General features: G+C 41.3%; 3 protein-coding genes across 3 annotated transcripts; 2 read left to right on the forward strand and 1 right to left on the reverse strand.

The window, feature by feature from the left end:
- Nucleotides 1-67: 67 nt before the first annotated feature.
- LOC117499083 (rac GTPase-activating protein 1-like) lies at nucleotides 68-3,160 on the forward strand (the record flags this gene model as incomplete). Its single annotated transcript, XM_034151376.1, is given in 3 exon segments — nucleotides 68-194; nucleotides 841-940; nucleotides 2,359-3,160. Coding segments are annotated over 3 exon segments (303 nt in total), but the record flags the coding sequence as incomplete, so codon positions are not given.
- A 3,091-nt stretch (nucleotides 3,161-6,251) lies between these two features.
- Nucleotides 6,252-13,053, reverse strand: si:ch211-210c8.6. The gene is made up of 5 exons (XM_034151399.1): nucleotides 12,767-13,053; nucleotides 10,492-10,597; nucleotides 9,158-9,264; nucleotides 8,114-8,286; nucleotides 6,252-6,624 (listed from the first exon to the last, which is right to left on the reverse strand). The coding sequence occupies exons 1-5, from the start codon at nucleotides 12,924-12,926 to the stop codon at nucleotides 6,340-6,342; spliced, it is 831 nt and encodes a 276-aa protein (XP_034007290.1). The 5' UTR covers nucleotides 12,927-13,053; the 3' UTR covers nucleotides 6,252-6,339.
- bin2a (bridging integrator 2a) lies at nucleotides 12,226-24,355 on the forward strand (the record flags this gene model as incomplete). Its single annotated transcript, XM_034151388.1, is given in 13 exon segments — nucleotides 12,226-12,753; nucleotides 14,306-14,410; nucleotides 14,488-14,568; nucleotides 16,353-16,407; nucleotides 18,141-18,235; nucleotides 18,639-18,734; nucleotides 19,968-20,075; nucleotides 20,829-20,914; nucleotides 20,998-21,073; nucleotides 21,155-21,237; nucleotides 22,077-22,410; nucleotides 22,766-23,029; nucleotides 24,302-24,355. Coding segments are annotated over 12 exon segments (1,401 nt in total). The 5' UTR covers nucleotides 12,226-12,753; nucleotides 14,306-14,332.
- Nucleotides 24,356-24,357: the final 2 nt, after the last annotated feature.

A 24,357-nucleotide genomic window follows, 5' to 3' on the forward strand; every position in this document is an offset into this window, starting at 1 on the left:
TCTCTCTCTCTCTCTCTCTCTCTCCCTCTCCCTCTCCCTCTCTCTCTCTCTCCTCTCCCCCCCTCAGGTGGTGGAGCGTCTCCTCTGCCTCCCGGTTGATTACTGGGCTCAGTTTGTTTCGGTGGGATGTGGAACTCCCAACCGGGACCACCTGATCATCGAGAATGCAAACTGCTACGCCACCCCCGAGAGAAGTAAGTGTGTTTTCTGGTGGATGATAAAAAGTTATTCCGTCTTCCATCGCAAACTGTAAACTAGGGCTGTGCGATTATGGCAAAAATCCTAATCACGATTATTTTGGTCAATAATTGATATCACGATTATTAAAAACGATTATCCATTTACTTTGAAAACATCCATTTATTTAAACAAAAATGTGAACAGTATGTTTTTAACAGTTGATTACCCTGAACTTTAAGTATAATTCAACTGAAAAACCAAAAAAAAATAATAATAATAATTACATTTTTTTTTTTTAATAAAAATAATAATCGTTTTATTTTGATTACGTTGTTTTCGTAATCGTTGCAAGCCAAAATCGTAATCGAGACTAAAATACGATTAATTGCACAGCCCTACTGTAAACCCACCTGTTACTCTATTGCCTCAGAGAGCACTGATGCAGCATCGCTTACAACGCTCTGGCTTGTCTAAATGTCAAAGTGAATATGTCAGCTCTGTTGTTCTTAGATTGAGTCCTTAGGTTTTATTGTACGTCGCTTTGGATAAAGCGTCAGCTAAATGCTATGTGATGTAAAATGGGTGTGTGATGATTGATCGATTGTTAAATGTGTTGGTTGTTGATTGATTGATTGTTAAATGTGTGTGTGTGTGTTGCAGTGAGCATGCTGGGACCTCTGAACACTCCGGACCACCAGCTCAATAAAACCCCGTCCTCCAGCTCTCTGGGGCAACGCATGAAGTCTTCCCTGACCCCCAGGTACACACACACACACACACACACACACACTCACGCCCTGTTTTATTATCACCGATTCATTTCCTCTAGATGTAATGTCGTGTGCTGTTGAGTACATGTTTAATAGATAGTTTGAGCTGCTTCTCCGTTGTCAGTGTGAGGTTTATTAAATCAGATCATTTATTTTACACACACATTTTTTTATACAACTACTTTTTACTGAGTGAGTGGTAAATGGACTGTACTTATATAGGCAGGGGTGCACATAACTGGTACGCATGCGCGGCAAACATCTGAAATGCGTACCGGCGGATTTGAGAAGCATTTCCAGAAGGCGCTTCGATCACTGGACGATGGAGTCAGTCGCCGTGCGCACAGATGGGGCTGCTGTTAACGTCGGTGTGTACAACAGAATTGTGCCACAACTTCTGGCGCGAGTTCCACGCGAGTGCTCCACTAGCGCCCACCCCCACCCCTCCCGTCGACGTTCAATACCACACCCCCAGCCACACCCCTCCCGTCGACGTTCAATACCACACCCCCAGCCACACCCCTCCTGTCGACGTTCAATACCACACCCCCAGCCACACCCCCCCTGTCGACGTTCGCAAAACAGAGGGGCGGAACACATAACCTTGCGTACCAAACATTGTCTCCTGGTACTCATTTGAGTAACTCACTAAGAAAGTTATGTGCACCCCTGTATATAGCGCTTTATCCAGTCTTTACGACCCCTCAAGGCGCTTTACATACTACATGTCATTCACCCATTCACACCCATTCATACGGAGCAGTGTACCTTACTCTAGGACCTAACATTCACACCCATTCATTCATTCAGAGCAGTGTACCTTACTCTAGGACCTAACACTCACACCGTTGGCCATCGGGAGCAACTCAGGGTTAAGTATCTTGCCCAAGGATACATCGACATGTTGACTGCATGTGCTGGGATCGAACCCACAACCTTCTGGTTGAAAGACGACCGCACTCCCTCTCAGCCACAGTCGCCCTAAGTGGGAGTTTCAATTCTCTACATTCAGCGTTTGTCATGTGACACCGTTTAATTTCTTCCAAGAAGTAAAGAATACATTAAAAGAATATAAACACAAGTATGGAGACACGTCTGTTCCTCCAAACTGCTGTAGAGGAGACTCACCTCACACTCACACAACCCCACTTACCAAACTATCCCTTTTAACTTCTTTGTTTTCCCATTGATGTTATGATTAATATCCGTTTGAACGAGGTGCTGCTGATTCAAAGGTTTCTGGAGAGTCGTAAAGAAGTTTAATTTAATGTGGAGAAACGCTGACTCGATTGAATATCTCTCGTAGGAGTTAATCTACTGCACCACGTCTCATTATCCTCCGATGGCTCTGTTCTATTGACCCTCTCTGCTTATTCCATTAAATCCCATAATGCACTCTGTGTTTCAGATTCGGGAGCAAGACAAAGTCGGCGGTCGGGTTTAATCGCCCGGGGAAGTTCTTTGCATCTCCGTCCCTGAAATAATCCAACGAAGAAGACCCACTTGACCTTTTGTTCACTCTGCAATAACAACCTCTTCCCCTCCATGCTTAACACATAACACGCTCCAAAAAAAAGGAAAGCTTCCAAGTTGGCTTCACAACCGTTTGAATATTTCACAATAGTTACGAGTGTGTTGATGATTTGACATGTTTGTAAAGGATGCCTTTTTTAAAAACCAAATAGATGTTTGCACACGTGTCTTTAGAGCTTCTGCTGAATGTGTAACGAGACCTTTTACTCCTTTTTAACGTGTGTTTTATATATCACTCTTTTTGAAAATATCTGCTGTATGTGCACGCTTTGATTGTGGCCTGCTTTAAATTCAACTCATGTGTCACTCAGAAGTTGAAGAACGGGATTTTTTTTTAAGGCATTTCATTGCAGGTTGTAATCAAAGGTGTGGTGAGGTGGCCAGTATCGCTTATCTTTTACGCTTTTTCAGTGTATGTATTTTACTTTCTATTGAGTTTTACGGTGGTCGACGGGTGCTAACGTGCTAACGTGCTACAGCGACACCACACTCTTCCATCGGGAGAATTGATGCAGATATAGAAACACAAATGTCCCTCATGAAGAAACACCTCCAGCAACTTGACATCACGTGCAGCTTTGAGAGAACATTCAGCAACTTGAGGAGACATGCGCTGCAAGAAGCTCAAAACACGTCACTGTTTAGTGTCCCCTGGTCTCCCAGCTGTGTGCGTCACTTTTTAGTGTCCCAGCTGTGTGCGTCACTCATTAGTGTCCCCTGGTCTCCCAGCTGTGTGCGTCACTCGTTAGTGTCCCCTGGTCTCCCAGCTGTGTGCGTCACTTTTTAGTGTCCCAGCTGTGTGCGTCACTCATTAGTGTCCCCTGGTCTCCCAGCTGTGTGCGTCACTCGTTAGTGTCCCCTGGTCTCCCAGCTGTGTGCGTCACTTTTTAGTGTCCCAGCTGTGTGCGTCACTCATTAGTGTCCCCTGGTCTCCCAGCTGTGTGCGTCACTCGTTAGTGTCCCCTGGTCTCCCAGCTGTGTGCGTCACTTTTTAGTGTCCCCTGGTCTCCCAGCTGTGTGCGTCACTTTTTAGTGTCCCCATGTCTCCCAGCTGTGTGCGTCAATCTTTAGTGTCCCCTGGTCTCCCAGCTGTGTGCGTCACTTTTTAGTGTCCCCTTGTCTCCCAGCTGTGTGCGTCACTCGTTAGTGTCCCCTGGTCTCCCAGCTGTGTGCGTCAATCTTTAGTGTCCCCTGGTCTCCCAGCTGTGTGCGTCACTTTTTAGTGTCCCCATGTCTCCCAGCTGTGTGCGTCACTCTTTAGTGTCCCCTTGTCTCCCAGCTGTGTGCGTCACTCGTTAGTGTCCCCTGGTCTCCCAGCTGTGTGCGTCACTCTTTAGTGTCCCCTTGTCTCCCAGCTGTGTGCGTCACTCGTTAGTGTCCCCTTGTCTCCCAGCTGTGTGCGTCACTCGTTAGTGTCCCCTGGTCTCCCAGCTGTGTGCGTCACTCTTTAGTGTCCCCTTGTCTCCCAGCTGTGTGCGTCACTCGTTAGTGTCCCCTGGTCTCCCAGCTGTGTGCGTCACTCGTTAGTGTCCCCTGGTCTCCCAGCTGTGTGCGTCACTCTTTAGTGTCCCCTGGTCTCCCAGCTGTGTGCGTCAATCTTTAGTGTCCCCTGGTCTCCCAGCTGTGTGCGTCACTTTTTAGTGTCCCCTGGTCTCCCAGCTGTGTGCGTCAATCTTTAGTGTCCCCTGGTCTCCCAGCTGTGTGCGTCAATCTTTAGTGTCCCATGGTCTCCCAGCTGTGTGCGTCACTTTTTAGTGTCCCCTGGTCTCCCAACTGTGTGCGTCAATCTTTAGTGTCCCCTGGTCTCCCAGCTGTGTGCGTCACTTTTTAGTGTCCCCTGGTCTCCCAACTGTGTGCGTCAATCTTTAGTGTCCCCTGGTCTCCCAACTGTGTGCGTCAATCTTTAGTGTCCCCTTGTCTCCCAGCTGTGTGCGTCACTCGTTAGTGTCCCCTGGTCTCCCAGCTGTGTGCGTCACTCTTTAGTGTCCCCTGGTCTCCCAGCTGTGTGCGTCAATCTTTAGTGTCCCCTGGTCTCCCAGCTGTGTGCGTCACTTTTTAGTGTCCCCTGGTCTCCCAGCTGTGTGCGTCAATCTTTAGTGTCCCCTGGTCTCCCAGCTGTGTGCGTCAATCTTTAGTGTCCCCTGGTCTCCCAGCTGTGTGCGTCACTTTTTAGTGTCCCCTGGTCTCCCAACTGTGTGCGTCAATCTTTAGTGTCCCCTGGTCTCCCAGCTGTGTGCGTCACTTTTTAATGTCCCCTGGTCTCCGTTGTGTTTTGAGCTTCTTGCAGCGCATGTCTCCTCAAGTTGCTGAATGTTCTCTAAACGCTGCAGGTGATGTCAAGTTGCTGGAGATGTTTCTTCATGTGGAACATTTGTGTTTTAATATCTGCATCCTTTCTGAAGCGGCAGCGTGTTTCTCCTGATGGAAGAGGTTTGAGCCGTCGTAGCGCGTTAGCACCTGTCGGCCTCCATAGTTTTGATCGTCTTTATCCTCCAGTAAATGTTGCTGTAATTGTTTACGCGCTCTCGGGCCTCTCCTGTCTAATAATTGGCATTATTCTCTGAGATACAGGGCGCACAATTAAAATATCTGCACTGCCGGTGATCGTCAGGTACTTTGTTCCCGGGCAGGATCATTTAATCTCGCTCTGCGTATTTTGGACTGGGAGGATGCTAACTAGCATGCTAAAGGCCATTACTTTGTAAGATTAGCCAGTTTATGTTGCTGTGGCATTATTTGAATATTTAGCACAACATTTTGTACACTTGCTCTAAAAGACCTGTAACTTATAAAATACATTTCGTACCAAAATTGTCTCCTTTGTTTTTTTTTGTTTTCTGAATCTTAATGCATTGATTTCATTCATTTAAAAATGTCCTTAATTGATGTTTAATTGTTTTAAACCGTCTTAAAAAGTGAGATTTAATAAATAAAATAAATTATATTGTCTCACTTTTTTTTTTTTATTTACCAAAAGCCTCTTGTAAAAATGTTCGAAGATCCGGGTCTCAGTCATAACTTGTGTGTCCTTACACAGAGGGTTGATTCAGATGTTTATTAACAATGGTTTGATGATGCATAATTATAAAAATGCATGAATTCAAAGCAGAATAACATCACAGATTATCATACCTTCTGTCCTGAAACAGTGTTGTTTTTGTAATATAATCTTTACAGTGAGCATCTTTGTACTTCTCCTCTACAGTTCAGAGGTACATGGTGTACTTTTCCTCCACTACATGTATTTAATTCCTTTAGTTACTTTACAGATGTGGATGAATGATGTGAAATATAATCAAGTGTTAAATCAGACTTTAGTTCCACCTGGAGTAAATCCACAAGCTACCCTGCAGTATACAAAGTCATTCAAACTAGCTGCACCTTTGCCAGCTTTGAGAACACTTTCATGATCAATCATTATAAAACATATCATATATATTATTCTGAAATGGACCAATCTGCACAATGACTACTTTTACTGTCGCTACTTTCACTATATTTTGATGAGAATACTTTTGTACTTTTACTTGAGGAACATTTTGAATGCAGGACTTTTACTGTAACAGAGTATTCCTACACTCTGGTACTTCTACTTTTACTCAAGTACAAGATCTGAGTACTTCTACTTTTACTCAAGTACAAGATCTGAGTACTTCTACTTTTACTCAAGTACAAGATCTGAGTACTTCTACTTTTACTCAAGTACCAAGACCTGAGTACTTCTCCCACCTCTATAGAGATCTCACAGAAAAGTCACATGACAAACTGTAAATATGATAAATTTATTTTACAAAATGACAGAAAAAAACATATTTGAACTTGATTGTGTTCATTTTTGGTGTATAAGTCCATCAGTTCAGAAGCCCTTGGGCCAGGGCCAGAGGAGGGGGGTGTTCCTGATGTAGTCCTGGAACTGAGGGTCCGCGCCCCACTTCTTCAGCGCCTGTTTCTCCAGGATGGGGATCCCGCTGACGTGGCGCAGCAGGAACCAGACGAAGAGCGGCGAGGCGGCGCTGAGCAGCTGAAGAGGACCCTTCATCACTGAGGAGGCCGACAGCCACAGACCCCCCCACTGCAGGATCTCCCCAAAGTAGTTTGGGTGCCGGCTGTACGCCCACAGGCCGCTCTGGATGAACTTCCCCTGAGAAGAGATTCAGACGAGACGGTTAGTGTTGGGAACATACTGAATGTCCTCTTCCAACATCAGAGCAACATGCTAACAAAGGTATCCCAACTGTAGCTGTGAACATGACAGGATGTATGATTACCTAGAAGAGCATCAGGACTGTTTGAGGCATATGATAGCTATGTGATTAACATGATGATTCAGCCTCTATGGAGATAGACATATGACAAGCATGCTCATTTCTGACGTGGAGCTAATCTGAAGTAAACATTGAATACTGCTTTCTATTCCTCCATCTTGTGACTGTGTAACTCCCTCTCTTGGATATCAGCATGTGAAGGACACTGTTCAGGAACTAGTTGATGCTCTGTATGTGATGACTACTTCCATTCTGGAGAGGATCACAGATACATGGATCCTGAGATTGAAGCTCAAGCTGGGGACCAGGGATTATTAACATTTTGAAGTATTCAGAAAAAGTCAGAATTTTTTGATTTTTGAGAAGTCAGAATTTTGAGAAAAAGTCATATTTTGAGAAAAAAAGTCATATTTTGGGGAAAAGTCAGATATTGAGAAAAAGTCAGAATTTGTGAGAATAAGTAATATTTTTTAGATTTTTGAGAATAAGTCATATTTTTGATAAAAGTCCGAATTTTTGAGAAAGTCAATTTTTTGAAAAAAAGTCAGAATTTAGAGGGAAAAAAGTCCGATTTTGAGAAAAGCCAGATTTTTTGAGAAAAGGGCAGAATTTTGAGGAAACAATTATATTTGGAGGAAATAAAATCAGATTTTGAGGGGAAAAAACAGATTTTGGGGAAAAGTCCGAATTTTTGAGAAAAAGTCAGATATTTGAGGAAAAAGTCCGGATTTTGAGAAAAATACCAACGAATTCTCTTTTTTTGTTTTGACTACTTCCATTCTGGAGAGGATCAGAAACACATGGATCCTGAGATTGAAGCTCAAGCCGGGGACCAGGGAGTTTTCTAACAGTTAGACTCAGGGTGATGAGATGTCTGTCTTTCACATTACTTGCACTACTTTCTTTCTACTCCGTTTCTTTTTGCATTATTTGTATTGTTTTAAGTCTCATATATTTATGTTGCATCGTTGGAGGTGCTTGGGACTTCTTCATTGCCATAACTACACTGTAGCTGTTGTGCATATATGATGAGCGCAGGAGACTTTGGATTCATGATGGCTTAACTGTACCCAGAGCTGGACGACAGAGAAGCCAACAGAAGAAGACGGGAAGTAAACACTGACTGCATATTCCCTGTCCCTTATGCAACAAATCGTTTTTAATGGGATGCATTACTGTCAGCTAAAGTGCATGCATTTATAACATTGTCTCTCTGCAAACACAGAGCATAGTCCACATTAATAAAGTGCATCTTATCTAATCTAGTTTTTCTCCAAACCTCTGTAACTATACATACTGATGAATATCTCCACAGGTGGAGGTAGAAAGCTGTGTTTTTTTGGACGAACTGTCCCTATAACTTACAGCGTTTCCCGGGTCGTTCTTGAAGATCCATTTCTGCTGGTCAGCGATGGCTTCAGTGGCGAACCCGAGGCCCCAGAGGCCCCAGCCGATGAAGTCCCTCGGGCCCAGAGGAGCGTCTCTCTTCTCACTGTTCAGCATGAGGGTGGGCAGCAGCGTCATGAACACCCACAGCGCTGAGAGGAAACAGAGAGTATTAATCACCTTCAACTGGGGACTCAATGAATTCAACGCACCAGAATAAATCCATACTGAGAGAGAGGAAGCAGACAGAGATTAATGCCTCCGTTAGTTAAAGGTCTCCTATCATGCAAAATGCACTTTTTAATGTCCTTTACACACGCGTGTCCCCGGTGTGTCGGGAGACTCACGCAGCGTCAGAAAACAAAACCCTCTCTCTTTTCCTCCGTACCCAAATCTCTAAAAACGGGGGAACAACGGAGCTGATCCAGATTTGCGTCCGATATGACGTAATATCTGAAATGTAGGCGGGCTTTACACCCACGGGCCTATCAGAAACGTTGCTGCCAGAAACAATGCACGACGTGTTTTGGACGTAATATGGTCTGTGTTTACATTAGCATCGCTAACACTCAGAGCTAACCTGTACTGGAGAGAGTGTGTGTGAAGAAGCAGGAAATAAAAAGGAAGTCACCTTGTGGTAAACCTGAGAGAGAGAAAGAGTTTGAGCTCCATACTGTTTCAGACATAATCCTTGATGTGGTTTGGAACATGATGGCGTTTAATCACGGCAGCATTTAGCCGAGTATCTGCCGGGTAATTCTGAGCAGGCATTAGCTCCACCTCCTTTTTTTAAAGCTAAGGACCCGGAATCAGCCCTTTAGTTACAGGGCTGGAACAGAGTGATATGAGGGATTTCTAAAATGCATGATCTGTTTGGTATTTTCAGCAAAACACATCATAGACATGTTTTTATATATATATATATATATATCTGAGACCCATAATATATGCCTAAAAATAGCATGATAGGAGACCTTTAATGAGGATGCGTTCAAGGAGCGCAGCAGGAGGGTATATTTGCACCTTGGACGTTCCAGTACACGAAGAATGTCCCCGGGCTGTCTCTCACGTTGTTGAACCTGCGATCCTGGCCGTCCTTCAAGATCCGCATGAAGAGGAAAGTCCCGAGTCTGAGAGGACGACATTAACCAGGAGAATTATTCATTAACAGACGCTCAGCTTCCACATTCATTAGTTCCTGCTCCGACCTCCAGCTCGACCCTGCAGCACACAGCCTCTAAAAGGAGCATGACATATACAAATATATAACATTATTCTGTTGGAACTGTGTTATAAGCTGCATTATATATATACTTTATTACCAACAAATGGTGTGCGCCAAATGGTGCGCCAAATGGTGCGCCAAATGGGGGGGAAACCTGGGGGAAAACAGGCAATAGAGTCCTTTCACACTGCTGGTAGACAAGTATGCCTTTTATACAGAGGGGGGAGGAGTACTCAGATCTTGAGTAGAAGTATTTGTATTTGGAACACCCCCCTCCTCTGGCCCAAGTGCTTCTAAACTGATGTACTTATACACCAAAAATAAACACAATCAAGAAAATGTATCATATATTTACAGTTGTAAAATATGTGCCTTTTTTGTGAGATCCCTTCAGAGGTGGAGAAGTACTCAGATCTGGTACTTGAGTAAAAGTAGAAGTACTCAGATCTATTACTTGAGTAAAAGTAGAAGTACTCAGATCTTGTAGTAAAAGTAGAAGTACTCAGACTTTGTACTTGAGTAAAAGTAGAAGTACTCAGATCTTGTAGTAAAAGTAGAAGTACTCAGACATTGTACTTGAGTAAAAGTAGAAGTACTCAGATGTTGTACTTGAGTAAAAGTAGAAGTACTCAGATCTTGTAGTAAAAGTAGAAGTACTCAGATTTTGTAGTAAAAGTAGAAGTACTCAGATCTTGTACTTGAGTAAAAGTAGAAGTACTCAGATTTTGTACTTGAGTAAAAGTAGAAGTACTCAGATCTTGTACTTGAGTAAAAGTAGAAGTACTCAGATCTTGTAGTAAAAGTAGAAGTACTCAGATTTTGTACTTGAGTAAAAGTAGAAGTACTCAGATTTTGTACTTGAGTAAAAGTAGAAGTACTCAGGTCTTGTACTTGAGTAAAAGTAGAAGTACTCAGATCTTGTACTTGAGTAAAAGTAGAAGTACTCAGATCTTGTAGTAAAAGTAGAAGTACTCAGATCTTGTACTTGAGTAAAAGTAGAAGTACTCAGATCTTGTACTTGAGTAAAAGTAGAAGTACCAGAGTGTAGGAATACTCTGTTTCAGTAAAAGTCTGATTTAAGACCTGATTATATTTAGAGTTGTAACGACTCTATACGTGAGGTGTGTTCTACCTGAGCCCCCACGCTGTCACCAGGCCCGTCTGAACGTTCTGCCTCAGGTGAGAAGCTCCTCCCCACACCCGGCTCAGGTGGGCCAGCAGTATAAAGGTGCCGGATCCTGGAGGAAATAAAAAGAGAGATAGAGGTCGAGCTGGAGGATGGCAGCACAGTAAGGCGTGTTCAATAAATCTTTTACCCAGGATCCTGCAGACACCGGGTCCAAAGTTCAAGGGTAAAACCACCGAGGAGCGAACGAGACAGAGCGAGCATTGGAGGAATTATAAAGACATCTGACAGGTAAGCTGCTCCGATAACATTCATATCTGGGTTTAACCCTAAAAGCACCTACGTTTTCTTATTTCTCGTATTGTTTTTCAACTTTATTGTCATTTACCTTTCAAAGACTCACAGTAGTCTAGAAGGGTGAAAGGTGACAAGGCTGCAAATAAAAGTTATATTAGTCAGTATGTTCATTACCCATTAATCTGCTGCAGTCTATAAATGATTTAAAGAATGTTGTAAAATGTTTCCCAACGCTCAGGGTCACACCTTCCCAACGCTGCGAACAGCTCAAAGCCAAAAGAAGTTCACCTTATTATCACGGGAAACCTGAATAAATCCTCACAAATAAGAAGCGAGGGTTGATTTGAACCTGAGAAACTAGTCATTTCAGCTCCAGAGGCTTTAATGAATTAATAATGCTAATTGTATGCTTAGCACACAGACGAGAAGCCAGGAGTGAGTTTAGACTGAAAAATGACATACATTTATAAGAAAGACATTAATAATGCTAATTAAATGCTTGTTTTGTTCGACCTACTGTTCAAAACTCCAAGAAATTCAATTAACTATCACTTGAAACAGAAGGAAATCCTCACAATTAAGAAGCCAGGACTGATTTTAGGCCGAAAAATGACATAAATGTATATAAATAATTTGTGTTAAGAGACTTTTATAAATGCTTTATGCTAATTAAATGCTTGTTTTGTTCGACCATACTGTTCAAAACTCCAAGAAATTCAATTTATTATCACATGAAACCAAAATAAATCCTCACAAATAAGAAGCTAGGGTTGATTTAGCCTAAAAATAAAAAACGACTTAAATGAAAGTCTGTTGATCGGCTAATTAATAAATCAACTAGTAACTTCAGCTCTAAAAGGCTTTAATGAATTAATAATGCTAATTAAATGCTCGTTCTGTCGTGAAAATCCACACAAATGAGAAACCAGGACTGATTTTAGGCTGAAAAATGACATACATTTATAAAAATATTTTTTGATGATCGTCTAATTTAAGTAATCAACTAGTAACTTCAGCTTTAGAGACTTTTATAAATTAATGATGCTAATTGAATGCTTGTTTTGTCCGACCAGCTGTTCAAAACTCCTAGAAATGCACTTTATTATCAAATGAAACTAAAGGAAATCACACAACTGAGAAGATAGGACTGATTTTAGCCGGAAAAAAATCAATTATAATTCAATCAGAACATACAGTCATTTGGTCGTTTCTATTAAGCAGGGACAATTAGAAACGTTCTCATGTTTTCTTTAAAATAATTCTCAAATATTTAAAATTAATAAGTGAAAAAAATTAATTGAAAAATGTATTTAAAAAAGTGTGATGAAAAAAATAATTCAATTGAAAGAAAGAAAATAAATATGTAAATATGTCAAAATGTATTTTTTTTTATTAATTAAAAATCCTAAATGTTTTAAGATGCATAGAGGATTATTACTTAAAAGCCGATAACAGTCAGTATTCTTATAAAATACAATAATTAACGAGAACAATCTGACCCTATTCCTATCAGGTTAATTAATAATTGTGTTGATTCATTAATTGTACAAATGCAAAGTGAGCCCAAGCAGCCAGGCTGTGTTAATCCCATGGTTAATCCTCATTAGGGGGGGCTTTTTCTATTTAGTTAAGAAGTCCCGGATCCCTCTGCAGACCCACTACTCTGATTGGATCTGACTGGATCATGTGACGCTGTTTCTTAACCTGAAGGAGGAGCTCTGCCTGTTTCACAACAAAGCCGCAGATAGCAAGTTTCATAACGATGACAGCGGAAAACACATTTATGTAATGAAGTTAAAACTCACACAGCTGAATAACTGCTAAGGAAGCTAATTCAAGGTTCATTTGATTCAGTTCGAGCACCAATCAGCGTGCAGGATAGAAACCCAAAGCAGAGTGTGCTGGAAAAACATGAACATCCACACAAATGAGAAGCTAGGACTGATTTGAGTGATCAGCACGTGGCCTCAGTTGAGACATTTACCTGCCAGGTCGTAGAACTTCTCGGTCCGCAGGGCAGCAGCCAGAGCCCAGCCCCCCCACTGGAGGCCCAGGTCTGCGGCGGCGCACTTCAGCAGAACACTGCCCATCATGAGGTGCTGCAGGGCGGCCAGGAAATAGTACAACTGACCGGGGGAGATCATGGAGGAACAACCACTCCTCCTCCTCCTTGTATTCCTCCTCCTCCTTCTCTTCCTCCTCCTCCTGCAGGAGTGTTGTTAACTGCTCTGGCTAAAGTTCGAAGCTGCCATTGTGGAGCTGTGCCGCAGGGAACTCTGGGTAGTGTAGTTGTTAGAGGATCAGTGGTACTACAAAATACTTGGTAAAATGAATTCCTCTGAATAAAATATATGCATAGTTGTATTTATTTGCTTTTTATTATATTTTAATTTTATTTGTTTGATATATTATTTTTTCATTATTCTTTTTGTATTTATTTGCTTTTTTATTGTATTATTTATATACATTTTGTTTCATTTATTTGTATTGAATTCTTTATTTTTTATTATTATTTATTATTTTATATATTTATATATTTCTTTGTGTTTTATTTTTTTATTTTGCCGAATTCTATTTATAATATCATAACCATGGATGTGGGAGGAGCTATGCCGCAGGGAACTCTGGGTAGTGTAGTTATTAGAGGATCAGTGGAGGGAGAAGTCTGCAGAAAGAGCCATTTCAATGTAATGTGAGACATGTTCCTTTCACTAAACTCCACATATATAGAAGCAGACATGAGGCTTTCATCAAACACATCTCTCTGGCCCTTTCTCATTTCACTCATTAACCCTCCTCGACTCCTCGACTCCTCGGTCCTCGACTCCTCGACTCCTCGAATCCTCGAATCCTCAGTCCTCCGGTAGTGACCCGGAAATGGATTTCAGCATGCCATGTTGAAGGACATCTCATTTCTCTAACCGCTTGCTGCTTGACCCTCCTCTCTCCTCGGTTCCCCTCCTCGACTCCTCCGCTCGCATCTCCTGTGGGCGGGACTAAGACACGAGGAGGGGAGTCGAGGAGGGGAGTCAAGGAGGGGAGTCAAGGAGGGGAGTCGAGGAGGTCAATATATCTGTGAAGTCTGTCTATAGATGCAGAGGTAATGGAGGTCAGAGAGGTCAGGAGGTCAGGAGGTAAATATATCTGTGAAGTCTGTCTATAGATGCAGAGTTCAGGAGGTCAGGAGGTCAATATATCTGTGAAGTCTGTCTATAGATGCAGAGGTCAGGAGGTCAGGAGGTCAATATATCTGTGAAGTCTGTCTATAGATGCAGAGGTCAGAGAGGTCAGGAGGTCAATATATCTGTGAAGTCTGTCTATAGATGCAGAGGTCAGAGAGGTGGATTATATGTAATCTTAATCCTGTTTCATTCTTCTTCTTCTTCTTCTTCTTCTTCTTCTTCTTCTTCTTCTTCTTCTTCTTCTTCTTCTTCTTCTTCTTCTTCTTCTTCTTCTTCTTCTTCTTCTTCTTCTTCTTCTTCTTCTTCTTCTTCTTCTTCTTCTTCTTCTTCTTCTTCTTCAGGAATCGACTCAATCCAGATTGTAGAAGATGGCAGAGAATCCAAAAGGCGGCTCTGGAGACTTTGCTAAGAAAGTCCAGCGTCGGCTGAGTCGAGGCAAAGAGAAGGTGAGGGATAGTCTGCAGGGGATGAAAGAAACGTAATGATCTGTGTATGTATTTACGTATTACGTGTGTTTCCTCAGGTGCTGCAGAGACTGGGGAAGACGACGGAGAGCCGGGACGAGCAGTTTGAGTACTTCCTGCTGCAGTTCAATGATCAGCAGGTCAGGCAGCGTGCAGCAGCCATCGCTCCTTCACTGGAAACACAATGACACGTTTTTGCAAAAATCCAGAAATATAAATAAAGAAAAATTTAATTAAATATAATATAATTATTAAAAAAAAGATGTACAAGAAACATTAACATAGAAATAAAATACTATGAATAAAAAATAAAAACAAATACATATTAAAAAAAAGACTTATACAAGAAACATAAATACGGAACATTAAAAAATATAATTACATTGTAAAAAAAATATTTTTAAAATAAATACAAGAAACAATTATGGGGTAATATGTGGGTTTTATCTGAATAAAGATAACAGAGTATGTGAAAATAGAAAAACATTTCCCTGCTGTGAACACTGGAGGATTTATGGATATATATTTAAGACATAAAACAAATAACACTGATACAATAGAGCAAGAGAATGTTTTGAGATGTGCAAGTAAATACAAATAAAATACAAAATAGTGCAAGAAGAGTCTATACACAAGTAAATGGAATATGATCAGAGATGGCAAAAGTAAACACATCCTTTACTCAAGTAGAAGTACAGATACTCGTGTTTAAAGATACTCTGGTGAAAGTAGAAGTACTGACTAAACTTCTTTACTCAAGTCAAAGTAAAGAGGCTTTGAAATGTACTTCAGTAAAAAGTACCCATAACTAGCAGCTGTTTTAAAGAGTACCTGACCTCCCTTTATATTAATAGAACAATAATGTCATTGTTAGCTAATGAATGTTTCCATGCTGAACAACGGCAACATGACAACGTTTTCATTGGTCCCTCTTCTTTAGAGAAGACCAGGAAATGATGGATACACGGATCGTGTCCAAATCAATAGGCACGCAATGACTCTAAATAATAATGATCACGCCACCAAACACACATTCAAACTAAAGGAACCAGCCTGTTTGGGAAATGTGAGAAGTAGAAAGTACAGGTATTTGGGTTCAACATGTAAGAAGTAGAAAGTACAGGTATTTGTGTTCAACATGTAAGAAGTAGAAAGTACAGGTATTTGTGTTCAACATGTAAGAAGTAGAAAGTACAGGTATTTGTGTTCAAAATGTAAGAAGTAGAAAGTACAGGTATTTGGGTTCAACATGTAAGAAGTAGAAAGTACAGGTATTTGGGTTCAACATGTAAGAAGTAGAAAGTACAGGTATTTGTGTTCAACATGTAAGAAGTAGAAAGTACAGGTATTTGTGTTCAACATGTAAGAAGTAGAAAGTACAGGTATTTGTGTTCAACATGTAAGAAGTAGAAAGTACAGGTATTTGGGTTCAACATGTAAGAAGTAGAAAGTACAGGTATTAGTGTTCAAAATGTAAGAAGTAGAAAGTACAGGTATTTGTGTTCAACATGTAAGAAGTAGAAAGTACAGGTATTTGTGTTCAACATGTAAGAAGTAGAAAGTACAGGTATTTGGGTTCAACATGTAAGAAGTAGAAAGTACAGGTATTTGTGTTCAACATGTGAGAAGTAGAAAGTACAGGTATTTGTGTTCAACATGTGAGAAGTAGAAAGTACAGGTATTTGTGTTCAACATGTGAGAAGTAGAAAGTACAGGTATTTGTGTTCAAAATGTAAGAAGTGGTCAGAAAAATAAGTAGTGGAGTAAAGTACTGATACCTGGTACTTAAATACAGTAAGGAAGTATTTGTACTCCTCTACCTCCCACCTCTGGATATGATATCTAGATAAATAATTAGTAATCAGATGGATGTTCTTCACAGAGTGTTTAAAGTCTTAAAGGACAGTAATCTGTGTTTCTGCAGACGGACGGGAACCGGATCTACAAAGACCTGAGGAACTACATCAACTCCGTCAGAGGTGAGGGGCTTTGTTCATGCTGCTTTCTTTATGATTCTCTTTTGTTTTAATAGTATTGTTTAATAATTAATAAAGTTTCTCGTAATTATTTTTGTTTGTTTTTTAAAATATACTTTACACATTTTTAAAAAAAAAATTTGTATTTTATTCTATAGTTATAATTCTTGCATGTTGCACGTGCATGTGTTTTTTAATATTTGTAATATTTAACTGTATTTCTCTTCTATTGTATTCATGTTTCCTGATGTTTGCAAAAGTTATTTTGTTTGGTAGCTGCAGCGTGTAATATATGTTTTATTATTATGTTTTAATTTTTGTAAATTGTGTAACTTTTTACACTTGAGTAAAGAAGTTCAGTCAGTACTTCTACTTTCACCAGAGTATTTTTAAACACGAGTATCTGTACTTCTACTTGAGTAAAGAAGTTTAGTCAGTACTTCTACTTGTACCAGAGTATTTTTAAACACGAGTATCTGTACTTCTACTTGAGTAAAGGAGTTTAGTCAGTACTTCTACTTGAGTAAAGGAGTTTAGTCAGTACTTCTACTTGTACCAGAGTATTTTTAAACACGAGTATCTGTACTTCTACTTGAGTAAAGGAGTTTAGTCAGTACTTCTACTTCTACCAGAGTATTTTTAAACACGAGTATCTGTACTTCTACTTGAGTAAAGGAGTTTAGTCAGTACTTCTACTTGTACCAGAGTATTTTTAAACACGAGTATCTGTACTTCTACTTGAGTAAAGGAGTTTAGTCAGTACTTCTACTTGTACCAGAGTATTTTTAAACACGAGTATCTGTACTTCTACTTGAGTAAAGAAGTTCAGTCAGTACTTCTACTTTCACCAGAGTATCTTTAAACACAAGTATCTGTACTTCTACTTGAGTAAAGAAGTTTAGTCAGTACTTCTACTTTCACCAGAGTATTTTTAAACACGAGTATCTGTACTTCTACTTGAGTAAAGAAGTTCAGTCAGTACTTCTACTTTCACCAGAGTATTTTGAAACACGAGTATCTGTACTTCTACTTGAGTAAAGAAGTTTAGTCAGTACTTCTACTTTCACCAGAGTATTTTTAAACACGAGTATCTGTACTTCTACTTGAGTAAAGAAGTTTAGTCAGTACTTCTACTTTCACCAGAGTATTTTTAAACACGAGTATCTGTACTTCTACTTGAGTAAAGAAGTTCAGTCAGTACTTCTACTTGTACCAGAGTATTTTTAAACACGAGTATCTGTACTTCTACTTGAGTAAATAAGTTTAGTCAGTACTTCTACCTGTACCAGAGTATTTTTAAACACGAGTATCTGTACTTCTACTTGAGTAAAGGAGTTTAGTCAGTACTTCTACTTTCACTAGAGTATTTTGAAACACGAGTATCTGTACTTCTACTTGAGTAAAGGAAGTGTGTACTTGTACCCTCTCTGTGGATCACACAGCAACAAATGAATGTGCATTGACTTCCTGTTGCAGAAGCAGATCATGAAGTCCATACATCATGATGTGTCATTTGTAAACTGTGTAATTCCTACTTGTGTCTTTACTTATGTGTATGCATGCTTCTTAGTTAACATGAAGCTGTAACAACGTACCTTTCCCCTCTGTGGGACGAAGCTTCTGATTCTGATTCTGATCATATACTTTGTCTCTTTTATTCTAATGAATGTTTCTTTTACATATAACGTTTTTTTTTATATATATATATTTAACATACAGAAGTGGTTTGTCTGCAGACATGCGAGAGGCTTCGCGGCGTGTCTCCCAGTCTCTGTTCGACTCGTACGAGGCGGACTGGGCCGGAGAGGAAGACCTGGCAGGCATCACGGAGGTCAGTGTGCAGATTCACCACTCAGTGCACATTCAACAAAGGCTGCACGGGTCACTTCATTTAGGGTTCATTACATCAAATGAAAATAAATCAAATTCTATTATTACTAATGTGCGCTTTTTCTTCTCTATGTTTAATAAGTTAGCATATTCTTTATTATTGCATGCCTTTTGTTTGACCTGCTATTGCTGTAACGCTGTAAATGTCCTCGCTGTGTGACTAATATTATTTTAATTATCATACATTTGACCTCCTTGTGTCATGTTATATTTAGCTGCATGTACCTTTTAAAGTTCTTAACAAATAATCTGAGGGGAATTTCTAAAATAAAGCTTTAATATGAATAAAGGATGATTCTGATCTCCTCATGAATGTGAGTGATATGTGTCTCCTGTGTGTTCAGGGAGAGGACCTGCTGTGGAACGACTTCGAGGTGAAGCTGCTGGACCAGGCCGTCCGCACCATGGAGTCCTACGTGGGACAATTCCCAGATATCAGGGTGAGACGAGCACAACACACACACACACACACACACACACACACACACACACACACACACACACACACACACACACACACACACACAGACAGAGACACATACATACACACACACACACACACACTCACACACATACACACACACACACACACACACACGCACACACAGACAGAGACAGACACACACACACACACACACACACACACACACACACACACACACACAGACAGACAGAGACACACACACAGACAGACAGAGACACAGACAGACATACACACACACACACACACACACACACACACACACAGACAGAGACACACACACACACACACACACACACACACACACACACACACACAGACAGACAGAGACACAGACAGACAGAGACACAGACAGACATACACACACAGACATACACACACACACACACACACACACACACACACACAGACAGACAGAGACACAGACAGACAGAGACACAGACAGACATACACACACAGACATACACACACACACACACACACACACACACACACACACACAGACAGACAGAGACACACACACAGACAGACAGAGACACACACACACACACACACACACACACACACACACACACAGACAGAGACATACACACACACACACACACTCTCACACATACACACATACACACACACACACACACACACACACACACACACACACACACACACACAGACAGAGACAGAGACAGAGACACACACACACACACACACACACAACACACACACAGACAGAGACACACACACACACACACACCACACACACACACAGACACACACACACACACACACACACACACACACACACACACACACACACACACACACACACACACACACACACACACACACACACACACACACACACACACACACACACACACACACACACACACACACACACACACCACACACACACACACACACACACACACACACTCAGGATTTATTCCATATTTTATTCCTTTTTATTCCATTTCTTTGTAAATACTGCTATATTTTACTATATTTATTATTATTTTAAATATTTTTCTAGCTCTCTATCTGTGCTTTTATGTATGCACCACGACACCACGCCACATTCCACGTACGTGTCCACCTACCTGGTGATAAACCTGTGTCTGATTCAGATTCTGACATCACTTTGCAAACCACACGCCTTCTACCCGGAGCTCCTGTGCTCTTCCCTCCGCAGGAGAAGGTGGCGAAGCGCGGCAGGAAGCTGGTGGACTACGACTCCACCCTGCACCACCTGGAGGCTCTGCAGAGCGCCAAGAAGAGGGACGACGTGAAGATCATCAAGGTGAGGACGGGGCATACTGCACCTGCTCACAGACACACACATCAGCACACACATCTGAACACCTGGAGCTCAGGAAACTACAACAAGACTCAGACACTCAAATAGAAATGATAAATAACGTCTAAGCAGGAATGTGTTCAATATATTGGTCTCACTTGTTCAAATCTAATTGTCAAAACACTCCAATGTCAGAGAATACAAGAGCCTCAGGTGACCTCTACCTTTTTACATTTCTGTTATGTATTCATGCGCTGATCTCATCATTTGGCTTCATCCCCAGAAAGACAATCTAAATACAAATGTTTACTGAAGTGTTCCTCATTTTAGCGCCACAAGTTTGCAGTTTGACCTGACATCTTGTGAGTTTAAGAGATGATCGTAAAGACACATTCGATCACATGCTGATACAATGCAATATATACTTAAACAACATATTCACTGTATTGTAACTATATGTATACTGTATACACTATACAAACATGTTGTTGGGACAAATACAAACACTTTATGAAGAGTAGAAAAAGGACCACAATGTAATACTTTTGAATACGTGACTCTTAAAGTATGACAGCCTTTTTTAGTTGGTGCTCTGCAACAGATATTCATGTTAAAGCTGCGTGCAATTCTTTTTACTTTTGCAATCATTTCATGATTAAGCGTCTTGAGAAAAGGAGGGATTCTGGTTTTGTGTGCATGCATATGTCTTCTTCTTCTGTGCATGTATTTAAAAGCTCTTGCGTGTGTTCCCTGCAGGCCGAAGAGGAGATGCATGAAGCCAGGAGTGTTTATGAGAGCATCAACTCCGAGCTGAAGGACGAGCTGCCGGTGATCTTCGACAGGTCTGACGGCGTTCTCGCAGCACAGGGGAGCGTCTGTAAATACGTACAAATATTAAATCATGTTCTCATCTGTTTCCCTGCAGCCGCGTCGGGTGCTTCGTGTCGGCCTTCTCTGCTGTTTCACATTTAAGGAACACCTTCTTCAAGGAGATGAGCACGGTGTGTTTCTAAAGTGCTTCAGTATTTATTTCTATAATGTGTTTTATTGTTTGTTTGTGAACCCGTGTTGTGCTCCTGCAGCTGAACCTGGATCTGCAGAGCGTGATCAAGGAGCTGCAGGCTCAGCATCCGGAGAAAGTGTTCGCAGTGAAGGGTCTGCAGAGGTCAGAGGTCATCTCTATCTGAATACATGTAGACCAGGGGTGTCAAACTCAATTTCATCGTGGGCCACATTAGCGTTAAGGTTGCACTCAAAGGGCCGGCTGTAACTATATAAATATACATATATAAATATATAAAATAATGTATTATATCACATCATTGCCTCTGAATTGGATTATTATCGGATAGGGTAATAACTTAGTAATTAACTACGTCTGAAAGCAGAAGTCCAGGGCAAATAACTGCAAGTCTCTTCAGTGCGCATGTCACAAAAGGAGATGCATTGTGGGACATGTAGTTTATGGGCAACGTGATTCTGTAAAGTGGCGTGTGACCGTATAATAAACGTATTATATTATTTGCAAGCTCTTGCGGGGCCACAGAAAATGAAGTCGCGGGCCGGATTTGGCCCCCGGGCCTTGAGTTTGACACCCCTGATGTAGACGTTTCAAATCTGAATTATTCCCAACAAAATGATACCTTAATACTCATGACACTATGCATAACAGAATAATAATCATAATAAGAATAAAAGGAGGGAGGAACTTTTAAGTCAAATGAATAACTAAGTTGTGCTTTGGGAAGGTTCATGTATTTACATTTTATTGTTCCAAGTGTGTGCGACGCCCAGTTATCAGAGAGTCATAACATACGATTTAGGATTCTTCAGCTCCTAAAGATATTTATTGCAAATACTGGATCCAAAGGAAATGTAGAAAAATATATAAAAAGTACAACAATTAAAATAGTACTTGCATATATGGTATTTTGTAGTCCTTTAAAATAAAAATAAATATGACATGTTAATAAAAGCCACTTTGAATCGTTCCCTGTGTCTCAGGTACGGGTCCCTGAAGAGACGGACCCTCACCTCCCCTAAAGCCTGGAAGTCCAGTTTCTCTGAGTTCCATAAGAGCTACAGCCCCAAGCCGTCCCGCTTCAGCTTCAGGTCTCCGGACAAACCGCGGCACAGCACCCTGTCCCGAGAGAGCAGCACCTCCCTGCCCACCTCCCCCCAACCCTCCTCCTACAACTCCTCCCCCCACTTCCCCCCCCAGGAGGACCTGCAGGAGGACCTGGACGCTGCATCCAATCACAACGAGAGCATCAGTCCTCCAGCAGAGGAGGTCCAGCAGGAGGAGGGGAAGCCAGAGGAGACTCCTGCAGAGCCTCAGGTGAAACAAACACGTCCATTTCATATTTGTTCTTGTTATTATTTCTTGCCTTTTTTACCTGCGATGCCACTTTTGCTGTAACACTGACACACTGTGGGACCAATGACACACTGTGGGACCAATGACACACTGTGGGACCAATGACACACTGTGGGACCAATGACACACTGTGGGACCAATGACACACTGTGGGACCAATGACACACTGTGGGACCAATGACACACTGTGGGACCAATAACACACTGTGGGACCAATGACACACTGTGGGACCAATGACACACTGTGGGACCAATGACACACTGTGGGACCAATGACACACTTAGGGACTAATACAATAATTGTGATTCTGAAAAGGAGGAGAAAGAGGGGAAGAAAGAGCGGGAGAAGGAGGAGGCGAAGGACAGCAGCTCTGAGGGAAACCCTTCCTGTGATTCTGAGAGTCTGGAGCTGCAGCTGAGTGCCGCCGAGGAGACGCTGCACATCCAGGAGGAAGAGGAGGAGGAGAAAGGAGGAGGTGGAGGAAGAGGAGGAGGAGGAGGGGGTCTGAAGGAGAACAGGCTGCAGAATGGAGACGGAGTCGGGGTCATCTCTGATGGACAGGAGGTCAGAAACAAGGTGAGGGTTTGAATCAGTGGTTCACAACCTTTTGTGTCCCGTGGACCCCTTAAGCTGGTTCTAGAAGAACCCCCTCACTCCTCTGTGATGATTGGTCTAAATGTGTTCTTATATTAAACCCTTTGTAATCGTGTTCAACCCAACTGCTCTTTAAATGAGAATCCCTTGTATAACTCACCCTTAAGACAAATGCATTTAAACCTTTACACTTAGTGTCAGTGAAAACTATTATATTAGGACTCTCTTCTAGTTTCAACCTCTGTTGTTAAGACTGGAGCTTTAAATGAGACACTTGAGCTTTCTGCGGGAGGACACCAGGCTTATGAGAATTGTTTTTTGTGTGGGATTTACATTGCAATCCCTAGTCTTTCTCATCCCCTCAACTACCCCTAGGGGTCCTCGTACCCCTGGTTGGGAACCACTGCTTTAAATAACGTGGTGAGATATTTGTTGTCAGTAATCTCCTGGTGTCAGAGGTGGAGAGAAACCAAGAACCTTCACTTTAGAAACTCTATACTTTCTACTCCAGCGGTTCTCAACCTTTTCCAACTCAGGACCCTAACCCTAACCCAAACCTAACCCACTTAAGAATCTAAACAATGTTCGCTGGCCCACATTCAACCATAAACAATACGGAGGCTAAATAAAGTTCTGATTGGTCGATTCAGAACATGTGACACATTGTAAATCCAGTAGAACAGACCGTTGCTAAGGACTGTAATGCCCGTTGCTAAGGAGGATCAAGAAAGAGAAAGGAGAAGAGGTTGAAATAAAATAAAATAAATCGTAATAATTAAAATGTTTCCACACAAATCATAATGTTTTGCAAATGATTTGAATGCCCACATCATGCAGTGCCTTCACCAACATAGTGACAGTGCTATAGAACACTCACGCTCCTATTGGCTAGCGCTCCAACACATTGTACGTGATAGGCTAAGGAGCGGGACATCTCAGAGCGGTTGACCAATCACAACAGAGCCAGTCAAATAAAATAAAATTGAATAAAATAAAATAAAAACAATTAAAATAAAGATATTTATATAAACACAAGACAGTGCATAATAAAATAAAAACACACATTAATAAAAATATATAACACAAAGAGAAATAGTTACGAAACGAGAGATGATTTGAAGTATAATCCAAAAAATGAAAAAGCTTTTAATGAAAGATCTTGAATGCAAGACTTTTACTTGTAGTATTTCTACACAGTAGTATTATAAAGTTATATGTGACTCTAGTTGTCTTTGTGTTCCCGTACAGGAGGCTCCTGCAGAGAAACCAGCGTCTCCGGACTCAAAGAGCACAGACGTCTAAAGAGATTAGGT

This window comes from Trematomus bernacchii, unplaced genomic scaffold (genome assembly GCF_902827165.1).
Source record: "Trematomus bernacchii unplaced genomic scaffold, fTreBer1.1, whole genome shotgun sequence".
Classification (NCBI taxonomy): domain Eukaryota; kingdom Metazoa; phylum Chordata; class Actinopteri; order Perciformes; family Nototheniidae; genus Trematomus; species Trematomus bernacchii.

What these genes read in the sequence shown, in the direction of transcription:
- si:ch211-210c8.6 (XM_034151399.1), bottom strand. Translation starts at nt 12,926, where the DNA reads ATGATCTCCCCCGGTCAGTTGTACTATTTCCTGGCCGCCCTGCAGCAC. An exon ending in CGTGTACTGGAACGTCCAAG is followed by an intron (nt 8,287 to 9,157) that starts GTGCAAATATAC and finishes GTTTCCTCTCAG; the next exon opens with CGCTGTGGGTGTTCATGACG. An exon ending in AGAACGACCCGGGAAACGCT is followed by an intron (nt 6,625 to 8,113) that starts GTAAGTTATAGG and finishes ATCTCTTCTCAG; the next exon opens with GGGAAGTTCATCCAGAGCGG.